This window comes from Archocentrus centrarchus, chromosome 3 (genome assembly GCF_007364275.1).
Source record: "Archocentrus centrarchus isolate MPI-CPG fArcCen1 chromosome 3, fArcCen1, whole genome shotgun sequence".
In the NCBI taxonomy this organism is placed as follows: domain Eukaryota; kingdom Metazoa; phylum Chordata; class Actinopteri; order Cichliformes; family Cichlidae; genus Archocentrus; species Archocentrus centrarchus.
Window position 1 is genome coordinate 27557713 of NC_044348.1, and position 16922 is coordinate 27574634.

At 38.2% G+C, this 16922-nt stretch overlaps 1 protein-coding gene across 1 annotated transcript in view; it reads left to right on the plus strand.

Moving 5' to 3' along the window:
* The window catches only part of hcn4 (hyperpolarization activated cyclic nucleotide-gated potassium channel 4), a 74437-nt gene that overhangs the window by 39740 nt on the left and 17775 nt on the right, over positions 1 to 16922 (plus strand). The window contains exons 3-4 of the mRNA XM_030726102.1: positions 672 to 833; positions 5765 to 5983. Coding sequence (XP_030581962.1) covers positions 672 to 833; positions 5765 to 5983 — 381 coding nt within the window. The remainder of the gene's footprint in view (positions 1 to 671; positions 834 to 5764; positions 5984 to 16922) is intronic.

A 16922-nucleotide genomic window follows, 5' to 3' on the forward strand; every position in this document is an offset into this window, starting at 1 on the left:
GGTGACAATGTTGTCTTTATCTTGCTTTCTCATTTTCACCTACTGCTGAACAACAAAGTAAAGATGAAATATCCCCCCCTTAGTCACGAGCCCTTTAAAGGCACTGAGTGTATTTTAATAAGGAGCCAAGTGGTTAGCAATGCACACCGTAGTCTTCAGTGGGATTAAGAGGCTTTGAATGGTTGAGGCCATTAAAATCTACACCAGCCCAGAAGTCCTGGAGCGCCTTATGAGTATCATTAGGATTAACAAACCCAGCCTGTGAAAGCTCTCACCCCAGGAGCATAGCCACCTCTACCCTTGCACCATTATTGTGTTTGGCTGCGTGCCTGATAAGAGTGATTCAGCAGCACACGACGAAGCTCTGGTCCCAGTTTGTTGGCCATCCCCAGTGAAATGTTGTCGCAACTGCAAGATCTACATCCACCAGCTCATCCTGTGAAATCGAAAAAGCTACAATGTCCTTTAATTCTAATACCACAAACCCTTTGCATGACACGTGCAAAGAATAGAGCCAGAAATCTTTGAAATGCTTGTGGAGGAAGAAAATCTTCTTTGTGCATGTGTGTGTGTGCTTTGCGTTCTAGAGAGATTTCAGGGATTTGATCATCAGCATGTTGAGTCATCATTCCCTAACTCATTTCCTGCTTCCCTCCTCTTCAACCCCTCAGATCTTCCACATGACCTATGACCTAGCCAGCGCCATGGTGCGGATAGTCAACCTGATCGGCATGATGCTGCTGCTCTGTCACTGGGATGGCTGCCTGCAGTTCCTGGTGCCCATGCTGCAGGACTTCCCTGCCGACTGCTGGGTGTCCAAAAATAAGATGGTGGTAAGTGCTTCTCCTGCACAGAGTCTTCCTGCCTGCTCAAATCAGATTGTGCTCTGTCTTATCTTGTCCGTCAGCCTCAGTAATTACTGTTCTAAAGCACTTCAGCTTCCTGGGTAAGATTGCCTTACACATCTGTCATTTTAAACCCCTAGGCAAATATATTTATCTGCTACATTTGCCCATGTTTATTCAATTTGCTGATCATTTTTATTTATTTAGAGCTCTTGACATTTGTCATTATTGTGAAAGGAGGATATGCATGGAACATTGACTTTTCTAAGGTGGACAGCCAGCCCTTGTCCAGTATTGGCTGGATATTGACAGTTTCCAGTGAGCACACATGCCGGGCTTTAATTTTGTTGTTTTGCTGAAACAGCTGCAGCTGAAACAGTAGCGGATCACTGGAGACTTCTTATTCATTATCCGGTGTGAGGGGACTGCCTCACACCGGATATGGCATTTACCTAAGACTGATGGCCTCATGTTAACTTGTGATGTTATAAAATCATTCAGTTATTGTCAGGTTTTGGGCTAAGAATTGGTTCAATGTTCAATGAATACTCATTACCTCACTAGAGCTTGACCGATCTATCAATCAGCTAACATAATTGGCTGATATTAGCCTGCTGTAACATCAACATCGACTAGAAAAATTCAGCATTAGTGGGCGCTGCTCTTCTAATCTTCTAATGCTCATTAATAAAGGAATAGGATTTCATAACTAGCATTACCACCTACCCCCATTTAGGTACACAAGTACATTCTAGTACATTCTGTACTTGATTCATTCTCAGCCTGAAAAATTTGGGCACAAAGGTTCTTACTGTACGATGTACGACTCACTTCCTGCTCAAAGCAAGTGACTAACACTGTGTGACTTTCCATTTGATTATTTAGCAGCTGACAGCCATATGTTCAGTCAGTGAGTGAATCCCGAGTGTCTTTTCAAACCAATTGCCTGCCTGTGGGACATTTACAATCATTAATATAACTTATAATAAGTTGCAGCATCTGCCTATAGTCAGCATGTGAGGCATTTATTGGATACTGCAAATTGTAGCTACAGAAAATTACTAGGCTTACACTCTCACCAAACAGGCACTGCACTAGCACCAGTAATTAATTTAAACTGAGTAAGTGCCAATAGGCTAAAGTTTAGGCTGATGTGTAATGGAATAAAAGTCTTCTAGACTGAATGAGGTTTGACCAAGCATGCTTTCCTTGATTAACTTACTGCTTTTCACTCTGCTGTTGCATTTGTATAAAGATCATTATCGTTCTCTCTATTGTAATTATTTTTTGTAGCAAAACAGCACATTATTTTCAGCAGAATTTGAGAAATATATGCAAGTTATTTATTTACTTAACTAGTTACTAATAAAGTAAACGAAGGAAGGGAATACTGAAGGTATGTATAGAAAAATGATGGATAAGGAAAACATAATAAACATATACTTAAGGACTAACAAAAAAAAAAAAAATCATATAAGAAAACCCATTTTGAAATATACATAAACCAGCTTCAGTTGAACTGTATGTTCACCTCTCCATGCCAGAACAGATGCCACATGAATAGTTACATTGCTCAAGGTATGATCTATTTGGTTAAGCATGCCTCACTGCCTCCTTGACATGCTCACTTGTTTCATTGAATCTGCCTCTCTTATATTTAAGCATAAGAAAGAGCAGATGTTGAAAACTACTGTCCCTTGAGATGCTTCACACTTAAGATAATTTTAGCTTGTATTCTACACGTGTCTCAGTGCAGAGATGCACACCCAGAAGACTGGGTGCTTTTCGGGGACAGTATGAGACAGCCTCTTTGATCAGTCTCCCAATCTAATCAACCTCTGTGTTTAATTATTGTGATCATTTTTGACAAAAGATGAAGACATATATTCAGATTTATGTTACTCTTCCAGTTATCTGTTTGTTCCCTTTGCTAAAATTAAATATGCCTTTTTTCCCCCCACTTTGATATTTCATACATTAAGCAAACTTGCAAGGGAATTATCTTAAGTTACATAAGGTTGAGCTGCTGTAATACATAATGCAAACTGTGGCTCATGATTAAGTTACAATAAAGAATGCATGAATTACAATTGGATTTGATGTTTTCCTTTGCAGCACAGAAAACTAGGATATGATTGTTTTTGTAATTTCTTTGTTTTGTTCTGAAAAACAAATTTGAACTGTGTGCACATCGCAGATTCAGATATAATACCGCAGGATGCATAAAGTCACAGCAAGGTGAAGTAGATTTAACAGTCCTGCAAAACAAAAACAATCACATTTTCCTGCTGTATGTGTAACACCTTAGTCACTGCAGTAACTGGACCGGATACTAGGTTCGGCTATAAGAGAGCAGTGATAACTTCACTCTGCTTAAGGAGCACAGACCAGGGAATACATTTAAATTGGCCAGCAAGAATTTATTTACACACAAAAAAAATAGACAAAATTTAACAGACAGAAAACACAATATCATACACCTGCCTGGCGTATAAATCCCTTTAGTTCCTCTAACCAAAAGAAATGATCTTAAATTAAGGTTAAGTTGTTTGTTCAGTTCAAGTTTGTTCTTTTGAGTTAACTCAGTGATCAGTACATCTAGTTTAGTTCTCTAGTTTTGAGATGTGTTTTGGTTGTTTTAATCTAGTGTCTACTTCTTTTAAGTTCCATGTTAGGACTCAGTAGTCTCAATGTTTGTTATGTTTAAACAACAAAAATAGTTCACATTTGCAGTACCAGTCACAGCAGTACCCCACAAGGTCATCCGATATTAAAATAAAATATTGAAAAGGTACAAAACTCAAAAACAATTCAGCAGAAGACTGAACAGACTCTTAATACAAATAAACTCTCTTTTCTTTTCTCCTTCTGTTGTTCCATCAAGTGTCCTGAATTGTTAATCTTGTGCTAGTCTTGAATCCACTGAATCCACTGTTCAGCATTTTCACAGGTCAACAGGTCAGTCGGCTCGCCATCTTGTTTCACCGCATATGAAGTCCAACTTCAGTACTACCTCAGTTTTTCTTCACCTTTCTCCAATCCAACTTAAACGGCTTAATGTTAACAACATAAAATATCAAGAAATAAGCAAAATAAAACACCGGCTGCTTTAAACGACAACCTAAAGTTTGTTTCTTGCTTAATTGATGATCGTGCGCTGCCGTAATGGCTGAGCAGAGACAAGTCCTTACACTGAACTTGTAACTCAAATTAACACATATGCACTGTAATAACCATCTTTTAAAACATAAACCAACATAAATCTTCAATCTTAACTTAAACATTTTACCAAATAATCCATTTAACTTAAAATCTAAAAATACATTTTTATAGACTCACCATTTCCCATTCAGCAACGTGCATCACGTCTGAAAGGCCAGGATAGATTGGGGGGGGGGACTTCTCAAAAGTGAAAAAAATAGAGTTTCTAGATAACTTTACCTTTTTTTTTTTTTAATAGCAGCAGCTCTACACCTGTGTGTCTGCATCGCTCTGGCTTAGAACAGAAAAAATCTGGTTGGCTGCTGCCAGTCACATGGGCTACGGAGTGACACTTTGAAAATAAAAGCTCATACATTTGAACCATTTCAAACATATATGCATGCACGTATTTTTTAATCAACCAATAATTCATGAGTTGCATGTTTATTTGTTTTTAATCTTTTTAAACCTATATTTAACTCAGATGAAATGATAATAAAAAAATAAATGTTTATTAACAAACTATCATCTACTGTGCACTGTTAACCTGGGTTACATATGCAAGCATTTTTAGATAAATATTGCCTATTGTACTTAATACAAAATCTTGTTTTTTACCTAAACTTAAATTTAAGTTAAGGAGTTTTTAAACATAGCAGTACCCTTATTTCTTCATCTCAGTAACTCCTCACTAGATGATTTGATGGAATTCTGTCTAGATTAGATTCAGGCATTTTCTCTTTGTCATTTTATTACAGCCAGAGTTCTGTATCCATAACTTCCAGTGGCTACTTCCTCAGACTGCAGCTCCCAAATGCATCCGGCAGTGTGAAGAGGCCCTGAGATGTGAAGGAAAAACAAAATCATAATGTACTTGCTTTAAATCCCTGTGTGAGGGATGTAGCCTTTCATTAACATCAAAATGGAGTTTGTTTTGTTTCACACAGTAAACACTGTCTAATTAATTGCATTACTTACAACGGTTTTCAATGTGACAGAATAACAAATATATTTTTCTGAATTAATTTAAGCCTCAGGCCTTAGAGCAGGCATTTATCTCTGATGGAAAGCTTGTCATGTTTCGCTCACATTACCTGGTAGAAGAAGAGGTTGTTAGTACAGTAGCTGTCCTATTATCTTGCTCGGTCATCACTCCTTACCTTTCCAGGAGGGCACTAATAAAATTGCTATCAGTCCTGGCTTTTCCACTGTGGAAATGAGTTTGAAAGCAATTTGGACATGTCACCCCCGGGAGAGAGTTGATATTGATTTGCCATGAACCACCACTGGGAACTAAAGGAAAAGGGGCAATTTATCTACAAATTAGAAAACTCAGAGAGAAATCACATTTTTCTAAATAGCTGACCTACTTTCTGTCATGCAAGCCTCCAGTGTCTCACGCTCTTTCTGCTGATACCCAGGGCTCTGTTTTAGGCGCCTACCCAAATGTCTGCTTGCTCCAAATGTTTGTATACTGAAGAGTATATTTTACCCTGCCAGCTGCTCTCTATTGGACTGAGACCGTTTGAAATGGACATCTGCCATTAGTTTTGTCTTAAGTAATTGGATGTGTGTGTGAATGTTTGTGAGCTGCCAGGGTGCTCTTTGACCTTAAATGTACCATCAACACCCGTGTTGAGAGCGAGAGCGAGTGAGCAGGCTAGAAAGTGTTTAGATGTTCTCACCCTAACTCACCCTGTCTCCTCTGTTTCATCTAGAATGACACATGGGGACAGCAGTACTCCTACGCACTTTTCAAAGCTATGAGCCACATGTTGTGTATTGGGTATGGCATGTACCCCCCAGTGGGCATGACAGACGTGTGGCTGACCATCCTCAGCATGATTGTGGGTGCTACTTGCTACGCCATGTTCGTGGGCCACGCCACTGCGCTAATCCAATCTCTGGACTCATCTCGACGGCAGTACCAGGAGAAGGTGAGTCAAGATGACGTGTTATTGATGGTTGTATTGTCTTGATTTACTTCATTGAGAGGGTGGGGATGCAGGTTTCTGGCTTTTTCCTCAGACTGATACGTATTTTTCTTTTAGCTTTTACTCTAACTTGTTACTGCCAAACTAGATTTGAGATTTTATTGATTTTTGCACGTGGCACATGGCTCACGCACAGCTAGGTACAGTATGACAGAATGGTTCTTCTGAGCCAGGGGTTTTAAAAGTCTGACACTGCGGGCCATTTCTTAGAGAAAATTGAGACAGCTGTGCCCGCACAACTGTGCATTGTTAATAGAAAAAATATAATGATTTCCTTGAAAAGTGTGTATGTCATTTTGTATTTGACTGAGTGATGACTCACAGAAGAAGTATGACTTCTGCACTAAGAGTTTTGTCTTTATCTTTCAGCTCACACACTACAGAATCTTTATGTCACATCTTGTCTCTCACCTTGAACCCTTCTGCTGTCTTTTCTGTTCTTTCTCTCTCTCTATGAGGAATCATGCCCTGTAGTTGAAAACCTATTTTTAGCAATTGCGATGAAACATAATTCAAATTTTATTAGACCATATGACAAGGCTTTACTCTCAATTCTAATATATCATTCAACATTGTACTAGGTCTGCAGTAATGAGCATCATCTCATCATCTTTTTATGACATTACAGAAGCAGCCTTTTATTCAGGTTTGTGCTTTTTTAGCGAACCTAATGGGGTTTTAAATAATTTATCGCACTAAATAAGTATATATCAGAAAGGCATGAAATTACTGAACTTACATATTCACAGAAGGCAAAATGGTTAAACATTAGTCCCCATTTCCTACATAATGTATAGACACAGAAGCCAAGCTTTCCCTAGTTTAGAAAAAGGAAAGCCCTGACGGCTGGCTGTGAAGGCTCAGACGTGTTCCACGCTGCCATGCCCTCTGTGGGCCCAGCGTGGGCGATAATGAGCTGAACTGCTCGCCTGCCACATTAACCACGATCTGTAACGAGGAAGAGTTGGGAGAGAATGACCTCCAGGGAATGGAGACAGAGGTTCGAGAGATCGCACCTAAATGAAAGAGGGAAAGTGGAAGTGAAAGATGGCAGGGGGAAAAAAAGGACCAGGCAGACAGGCAGAGGAACAGATTAGCTGATGTAATGTGTGTGTGTAGTGTTTCTTCAAAAAGAGAGAAACTGCACTAGATAAATTAACACTTCAACATTCTAGGGAATGAGTAACAAATAGATTATTTTCCCCCAAATTCTCAACAGTTAAAAAGTTGAAAAATCCAGAAAGTTCAGCATGTGTAAGTAGCTTCATGATTAATGCTGATCTTAGAAGCTGTTTAATGAAATGGGGATAAATGGGGACACTCTCCACATCTGCTCCTCTGCTGTAGAGATGTCTTGCTACCAAGTAGACTGAACAGCTGGTCTGCCTCAGCACTTGTCAGTACGTGCTACAGAAGCCTTTGGCTGCCATTTCTGGGATCACCCCCTAAGGCACCTTAAGAATCCCCCAGCCACCTGAAAAGTGTCCCCTGTGTTCCCACTGGTTCCCACAGTGCCACTGTGTAGAAAGGTTATTACTGCAGACTGCAATTAATTTTTAAGAGTCTAGAGTCTCTCATTTATCTTTCCACAAGGCTCAGTGATAACACATGCTCAGAGTCCACTGTCACTGTGTGCTCATCTGGCTGTGAGAGCAAGATAGCGGTGATTTCTACTACACTGCACCATACACATTTCTCCTTTCTGCTTATCAGGGTTAGCTCATTCAAAGACATAAACCTTTTTCTCATTGCCTGTTGCATCAATTGTGTGACAATGGGATCTGCTTCCTGCAGATTTTCCTTTTCCCTTTAATACCATAATCCACACGCTCAAGAAGTGGGCAATCCATTGGCAATCCATAGAGGTTTGAGAAGACTGGTGGCTTCATTCAGATGGCCGTTGGGCTGCCATGACAGGGACAGCTGTTCTTGTCTGTGGGGACTCAGACTACACAGAAATCTGCTCGCAGAGCGGGCGTTACCAAAGCCAACTGCCAGCCGGTCATCATACAGGAAGTTATTATACACATGTATTTGTTTGACTGAATGAGTCTGTGCTGCCTCATTAGCTTGGGTGCATCTCTTCAAACAATCAGGTCAGGGTGTGATTAAAAGGCATTTGTATTTTGCATGCAATTAGTTGACCTTTAATAAACTATTCACAGCGTAACGATGGGAATATGACAAAAACAGTGTTAGCTTTACATATTTGCATATGACATGGTGGGTACTTAAATAAATAAGAGGATGCATTGTACATTGATCGCTGCTCGTCTCACTGCTAAATTTTGCGATTTTGATTGAATTGACAAACTTGGTGTTGCTGAAACTGTTGAATGTACACTCACACTATAGGCTGTAATGTATTGTACATTTTAAGCATATTGTCAAGATAACAGAACAAGTGGTTGTTTAGTTATTAAGTGTGGCATAATATTTAAGAGGAATTAAGGGAAAGAGAGGAATACGCAACATAAATCAGAAAATCTAATAAAAGCTTGGGAATATGCAGCTGTGTGATCAGAGACAAATTCTGCAAATGATACAACACAATAATCACGGCATTCAAATGTACTGATTTAAATTTGTTTTTTGTTTTTTTATTACCATATTCTTTAATTAACATAATATACCCTGAGTTAAGAAACCCATTTTGGACAGCATAAAATATATTGCCATACATATACGTGGAATCAGAATTCAAAGAAGGCCTCTTTTACTCAACTGTTTACAAAACGAATTATGGAACACACATATTAAAAACTCAAATTATTCAAAAATGAGTGAAATGGTGGTCAGCACCGTCACCTCACCGCAAAAAGGTTCTGGGTTCAAATCCGCTGGCTCAGGCCTTTCTTTGTGGAGTTTGCATGTTTTCCCCATGCCTCCATGGTTGTGAATACTCTGGCTTCCTCCCACTGCCCAAAGGCATGCCAGTTTGGTTAACTGGTGATCCTAAAGTGGCCATAGGTGTGAATCTGAGCACTGTGATAGGCTGGTGACCTGTCCCTGGTGTAAACTGGCTCTCACCCAAAGGCTGACGGACTCAAACCCAACCATGACCTTGAATTGGATAAGCAGAAGAAAATGGATGGATGGATATTATTCAGATAGCTTGTATTTAAATATATTGCAACTTTAAATTGACATGTCTTTGCAGTCTTCTTTTGCGATTTTTGATAGATGACCAAAACTTTTCTTTCAGTCTTAAACACAGCCTTTATTAATTTTAATACAAACATTTCTATTGTTTAATCAAATATCTATCTAGATGCCTATGGATGACTTGGACTTTATAAAAACTTTGTTTTTCAACTCTCATAAATGTGTTTAAATTGTGTTACAGATATGTAGGTGGTCCTTCAAAAATCACACTGTTTTAACATCTAATTTGCTGTGCTGACTTAAGCCATGCATAACAGATTTTGGAAACTACAGTCTAAAAGATAGAAGATTAAGACACTTGGATTAATTAGTAAATATTGCCACTAACGTTGTTCTGTTGATTGTTTGATAGATGAAAAGTCTCTTTTTTTTATTGCTTGGAAGCCTGACATTGATACACCAGAGATGTTATAAACTACACTGCAGAACTGCATCATTTGCATGCACCAACAGTTCAAAGGACCCTGAATCATAACATGCTTTATGTTTCTTATTACACAGTTGTGCTACCATGGAAAGCTGGATACATGCTCTAGTAAGCAGATATATTGTACTAGATCGTTATTGTGACTGTGCTGCGGGTGACACTGGACCTGAGCCATCCAGCAAACAACCACAAGGCGACAGCACAAATACTGCTGTCAAAGTGGGACTAGGGTAGATACTGACCACCAATTAATTATTGAAAGAAATGCAATATTGGATTAGCATTGAGCCAAGCAGCACTGATACCATATTTACCACATGCTCTCTATTCATCTGCTGTTAATGAGCTGTAAAAGAGTAAGGCATCCAGCTCTTGTACACATAGCTATACGTCCAAGCCAAGAGGCCATCTGTGCAGTTGGCATGCAGAGGTGATGTCAGGTAACTTTCATGTTTTGATGGAGACAAATCAGTGAAATCCCTATAAGGGACAAAAAAAAAAAAGAAAGAAAGAAAGATTGAAAAAAAAAAAATAACAGCATATGCAGGAATGCATATGCAGAAGTGTACTCATGGGAAAGAGGAAAGGATGGTGGGGGGGAGCTCGGCTCGCAAAGATGGTGAAAATTACCATCAGAAAGCTGGGGTATAATCTTTTCTGAATAGAATTCTATTACAATGTGGCACCATGTGATAAATGCCTGAGCTGTCAGAAGCTAGCAAGCGGACTCAAATGAGCTCTTATGAAGCAGGCAGCATTTTAACTGTTATACAAAGTAGGGAGCCCAGCAATCACACTATACATTGGGTAGTTGGCGGTGTTGAAGTGTAGCCCACAGTGAGATTAAAAAAAATTATTAGATCCATTTTAAAAGTATTAAAATATATTCCTGCCACCAGTTGTTAGCCGTGTGGGAACAGAGTAGCTAGTTTGATAGTAATAAACCATGTATATTCACTATGTTTGCTACTCAGCAGATATATATATCACATGTCAGAGGAAAAGAGATAGACTGCAGCCAACTCGAGCTGGAATTGACACAAGCTTTTCAGTGATGCTACCGTTTCAAGTTAGCACCTCAACAAGGCTAATTTCTGAGTGGCATTTTAGATCAAATTTGTTTTCTTCTGACTAGTGATGCATACTGTGGTGTCTTTATCTGAACTCTATACTCCCTGCCAAAACAGTGATTTTCAATAATGATTTTCAGTATTAGTTTTTATTCAAATTAAAATATGAATCATTTGTTTTATGCTATGTGTGAAAAGAGATGAACAAATTTTCCAGAGCCCAACGTAAAAAGTTACCATTGTTTTCTATATATATTTTAATTACAGTGATGATAACAACAACAATAATAATAATTCATAGAAACACTTTCATATGTAACTGTACTTGTTATTTTACACATTGAACAACTGTGTTATACCTTGCTTATTACACATCGTGAGCTGGAATCAACCAGTCAGTTTTAGTTAAAGAATCAGCATACAATGTGGTCCCAATACACTCTGCAGTTAAAGACAAAATACATGACAAAAAATAAACTGCAAACATTTTTTTTTTTTAATCAAATAAAAACTGCATTAAAACATCAGTGTTAAAATGAGGTTGTAAAAGAAGGTGTTAAGCATCAACCAAAATCCCACAAGAATTCTTCCCTCTTGTCTCAGGCATGCTGAAAATCATTATCGCACAAAAAGAATTACATCTCTGCAGATTGGGGGCACAAGATGGCTGCACATGTGACTGTGCATACAGGGTATGCCTGCCACTCCAGCTCTCTGTAAGCCGCCGCTTATCTGTCACTTTGGCTCTCTACTGTGGTAATTTATATAGTACACAGAGATAAAGATGGAGACAGCAAACAAAAGAGATAATCTCATTCATTTGTAGGTGACTTATGATCCTTGTTGTCTCACTTACCGTACAGAAACTTTCTGATGTTCTCATCCTTATGATCCTTTATACTATAAGTTTTTTATATATATATTTTGCTCAGTGTGAGATAACTGTCTGATTGATGCGCTGTTTGTTGCTGGCAGTTGGTGATGAAATCAGGGATACCCAGGAGATAGCATGTTGTGGCATGCCAGTCCCAAATGGCTTTAGAAGCAAATGGCAGTGGGGTTTTGCAGCCCCTCCTTTTTAAATCTCTAATTAACACTTGGCAAATAAACATAGCTCTTTGGGGAATAGTTAATAAGAGACCCAAAGCTGATTATTTGTGTGTGTAGAGGCTCTAGAGATCCACCAATCAAGACCATTGGAAATACAGTAAACATTCATCAGTGGGAGACTATGTTTGTACTTGATAGAGTTGTCCCTTTCTTTGGGAGGAAACGAAGGAGAGTCATGGCATCAGAGAAGTAGTACAAATTACATTTCTAATGATTTCTATGTTTAGGCTACCTAGTTGTCCTTGTTTTTTAGTGATGAACATGTTTTATCCAACAACAGCAGTAACTTGGTATTGCCCTGTATAGGTTAAGTCATGAGTTTCCCATACAACTGACCCAAGGACAAAACTGTCAACAAGTTGAGGGGCTTAAGTCTAATTCTGCCTTACAGTAAGAGCTGTTCCCCTTAGTTGGGACCTGACTGATGACATTAATCTAAACCCTGTTACATTCCTTTTCCTCTGTCTGCCACACAGCTTTTACTGCTGAGTCAAGGAGTGTTGACATGCCTCAAAGGCACTCTAAATCTCTCTAACCAAAATCAAAACTCCAACCACTGTCAATGTATTACATATACTTTATGGAATATGAAATGTATGCTTTCTGCAGTGTTTCTAATTGTGTTTGTCAAAGCTGTCATTTATCCTGATGCACCACTTTTAATCAGTATGTTCTCTGATGTAAAATTTGTAGAGCGCAAGAAAATCTTGCTTGGCTGGGATTAACTAGAATTAACCATTAAGAAATCATACTTTCTTTATTAAAGAGTTACTTTTGTGCGTGCCCTAGTTGGAATAGAAGTGTGGTAGAGGGTGTGTTGATTCCAGCACAGTGATGCATTTCAGTCTTGGTGCTGAGAATCATCTTGATATGGTGATGACTAATGGACTGCTCTTATTCACAGAAAAGATAAAATTTAAGTATATTTAAGTATATTAAGTGTATTTAGATTTTGAAATTTTATATTAGTTTTCTCTGAAGCAAAATAGTGACGTTGGTGCATTCCCTACAGCATGAATCTCTATATTTGTGCATATTATTTTAGCCTAAATATGTAACACATACCTTTTGACCACACAACTCCAGGTTAGGAAGAAGCTAAGAGAGCACAGTGGAAATGAATAAATGTTTAAAAAAGTGTAATTAAGTGGCCAATATCTCTTTTGGGAAATAAATTATTCATGTTTTATTTGGTAAAAATTAGCATCTGTTTAGAAAGCTGCATGAGAGAGAAAGGAATCTGAAAAAAAAAAAATATGAATGATTATATAAGAGGAAAGTCACAGACAGAAAAAGAACAGTCTAGACTAAATAAAGGCCACATGTAGAATTATTAAAACTTAGGAGGGGAAAGATTTAACAGAATGGAGCAGGTAATTATGCACTATCACCAAAGCTTAAAACTACTAGTCTCATCTCTGCACAAAAACTGTAATTTTATAATGTCGTTTATTTGAAAGGTGGTACTTACATTACATTATAAGCACAGTTCAGATGTCATGAGAATAACATTTATGTATAGAAATGTATTATGTTAATACTGTGTGTGCCTTTTTAGATGCAGCAATATGCTGCAGTATGTGGTTAGTAGATATATTTAACTTATTTTAACAAGCCTTCAATCATATTAAAAGCAGAGACTGTCACAACTGCAGCAGTCAGGCTTTGTAAAAACATACAGGCTGGTGGTCCAGTTGAGGACCCCAAATCACTTCTGCACTGACTGTGGCTCCAAAACTGGAAGCTCAGCTTCCTTAAGCAGGGAATTGTGGCTTCACTTTTTTACAATGGGAGGGAAAAAAAGGAGTCAGGTCATCCATTTTATACAGTCACTGGATTCAAGCATTTGGCTGAGAGAAAATACAGCAAAGGTATGCATCAATCAGAAAGAGGATTTCAATTCACCAATCAGACGATGAAATTAAAATGAAGCCTAGCTCGTCAGCTGTCAGTTGTTCACACCTGTGTCAGGTAAGCAGCAGTTAAAGCTGCTATGATGCTGTGTGACTAACAGAAAAATCTGTGACAGATGTCCCTGTTGAGGAACACCTTATAAAGTCAAAACCACAACTTGTATTGATGTGTTGCTCTGTGCGAACCCCAGATCTGTGTTTTTTTGTGTTTCTGTGTGTGGGTTCCTAGTGATGTGGTCACAGAAACACGACAGAGAAAGAGCAAATTTCTGCTTTTCTCCAAAAACATTTGATGAAATTATAATGGATCTCTATGGGGCAGTTACATGATAGTCCTCTCACTCAGATACCTCAAGATCAAGGAGTGTAAGTCTGTGGACTCTGAAAAAGACATAATTTCCTATTTTTTTGGTGATAAAATGACTCCTATAGAGTGAAAAATGTGAGCTCAGTGGCAGGTTAAATATAAATATTTCTGAATAATTTTCCTGCTTCTCCATCTCTGACGATTAACTCTGAACATTCAACCCAAAAAAGAATGTTTTTTTTGTTTGTTGCAATAAATCATTAAATATTTCAGAAATTGTAATGTTTACATCTGAGAAGAGTAATAAAAGGCATCAAATGAGCTGGTCACCTCAGCGTTTATATATTGTTTCTTCAACAAACAGTGCAGGACTAATTAGGCGCGAATCTCTTTTCTTTATGCTGAATACAAAGTTGCCAGAAACAGTTGGTTAGGTTAACTTGCCACAGAATGGCAATCAGGGCTTGCCAGAAAAAGGTAACAATCTTTATTTAAGGTCAACAAATTCAGAGTAACAACACCACAAATTATACCTGTACCATTGTTCATTTGGGGTGCATCAAATTAAAGTGTTGTCATCATCCTGAAATTACCAGAGTAAAGGAAGGATGGAGGAAAACTATAAAAGAAAGATTATCTGAGATCCATACTACAGCCTCAAACCCTCTATTTTTCTGATAGAAGCAAAGAACTCTGATGGTGAAATAATTATCACCTTAATGCAGACTGTGATTTGATTTGGTCAAGTAGATCAGGAGAGCTGGGATCTTCCAGCAATAGAATAATTTCCTCCCAGAGGGATTTCATCAGCCTGTCATAGCATCAGGAGAAGGATGCCTTCTCCACCCTACCCCTCAACCCCCCCCACCCCCCACCCCCACCCTTGCTGATCAGCGTCTTTGCATCCATTGCAGTGATTAGTAAATTTGAAATGCTTTCAAGTGTGATGCCGAGTTACTGTGTGTAATACAGTTATTCATCAAAATTGCAGAAGCAATAAGATATTATCTTGCATTTGTTCACTTGACTAATACTCTTTTGTGCTGAGAGAACCAGACAGCTGTGGATAAATTAGATGTTGAAAGTTCAAATGACATTCTCAATAGATAATACTTCATGCATTAAAAAAACAAAAACAAAACTGCACCATACTGTAGCATGTTTAATGCAGAAGACAACAGTATTAGATAATATTCAGAATATGGGTTACCTGTCATATTCACCCTGCATCACATACAGAAATGCCATCTTTGCTGCAATACTTAGCAGTGACTGCACCTGAATATGTCTACATTTATCTTCACCTAGAGCATCTGTGCAGAATAGGGGATTGTGTGGATAAAGATTCAGACTCGTGCAGTACCCCACAACATGTCTCATTCATGTCATATATTTTAAGCATTCTGACTTATCTGCTGAATTTTGCTGTCCTGGATTGACAGTGGAGCCATGCAATAGTTCATAACTAGCTGTGTACAGTCAAGGGAGCATCAACATCAGTATGCACAGGGACAGGGGCTCAAGGCTCTGGTCAAACAAAGAGTCACTAAAACTCATCTAAATGTGGCAATGAGAAGAAAGAATCTGACCCTGGAAGAAATTAAGGAATGTAGGTCTCAAATGCTGGTGTGAGGATAGAAGATATCAGAGTCAGGAGTTAAAATCAACCAAGGTCTTAAAGTATCCTTTAAATTCACTGTTGGCATTAAATTTGATGGTGTGTGTTTAAGACTGGTTAAAAAAAAAATAAAAAAACAGAAAAAAAACAAAAACAGCATTTCCATGCAAATATATTCAGTTTACTGCTGTGTGGTAATGAAAAGCTTCAAATTCTGTGTTGTATGGATTATTGAACTGTTGAATAGTTATAATGGTATACTTACTTGCTCATGAAAACCTGAATGTAATACATCAATTTGACAGCGGTTTGCCTTATATTTCCACAAAACAGGGCCTTTGATGAATTCCTTCAAGATTAGTGGTAACTAGAGTAGTAGTATTATGAGATAAAAAAAAAAGGAGGCTTCTAAGGTCAGCTGTGTCAGTCTGCGGTAAATCTTCTGGCAGCGTAGAAACTGTGATCAAAGAGCACCACCAGCGTCACCGTATGAATGGTTAATTTCTTTTTTTTCTTTTTCCTTATTTTCTTTCACAGCAGGTTAAGGATTCAACCCATTATTATCTCCAAGGTGCTGCCAGTGTTCTTTGATCTGCATCTCTGCTGCCAATGCATTAGAATCAGTCAAAGGCTGCTTGACACACATTTAAATAGTTATATCTTTCAACAACAGAGGATTTTAATCCACAGTGTTACTGTAAAAACAGAAACACTTTTACCTTTTATTTTCCCCCTGAACAACATGTACTATCTATTCTTCTCTACGTAAACAAAAAATATTTATTTAAAATTCATAAATTTCAACATCATTCCTTCTTTTTCACACTTTGAATTTTTATAGACTGCAAACTAAACTCATATGAGCAGCTTCTGGTCTGTAAACTGTCCAAAGAGAAATTAAAATTGGCTTTGGATGTACAGTATTTTAACAATTCTTTACATCATATTCAAATTAGCCACTGTAGTGTATTTTTAAAGGTCAGCTTGACATCGTACTTCATGACTTTAGGCTTCCTTTCTCTCACACTTATCTTTTAAAAGTTAGAAGTGAGCAAGCATTTAGGACACTGTGACTTTTGAGGGAGACAGAAAGACAGTAAGAGACCTGATCAAAGACTGGAAAAATGCTATCTTGTTGGATGTAACCTCCAAGGGCACTGATGGCCATCCTGAATCCGTCTCCATTTCCTTGTGTGTCTGACCTCAGTACCAGCTGCTCCCTGTGGCTGTGTATTTGTGCTATAGCCCTATGGCCTTTGGGTAACCTGAATG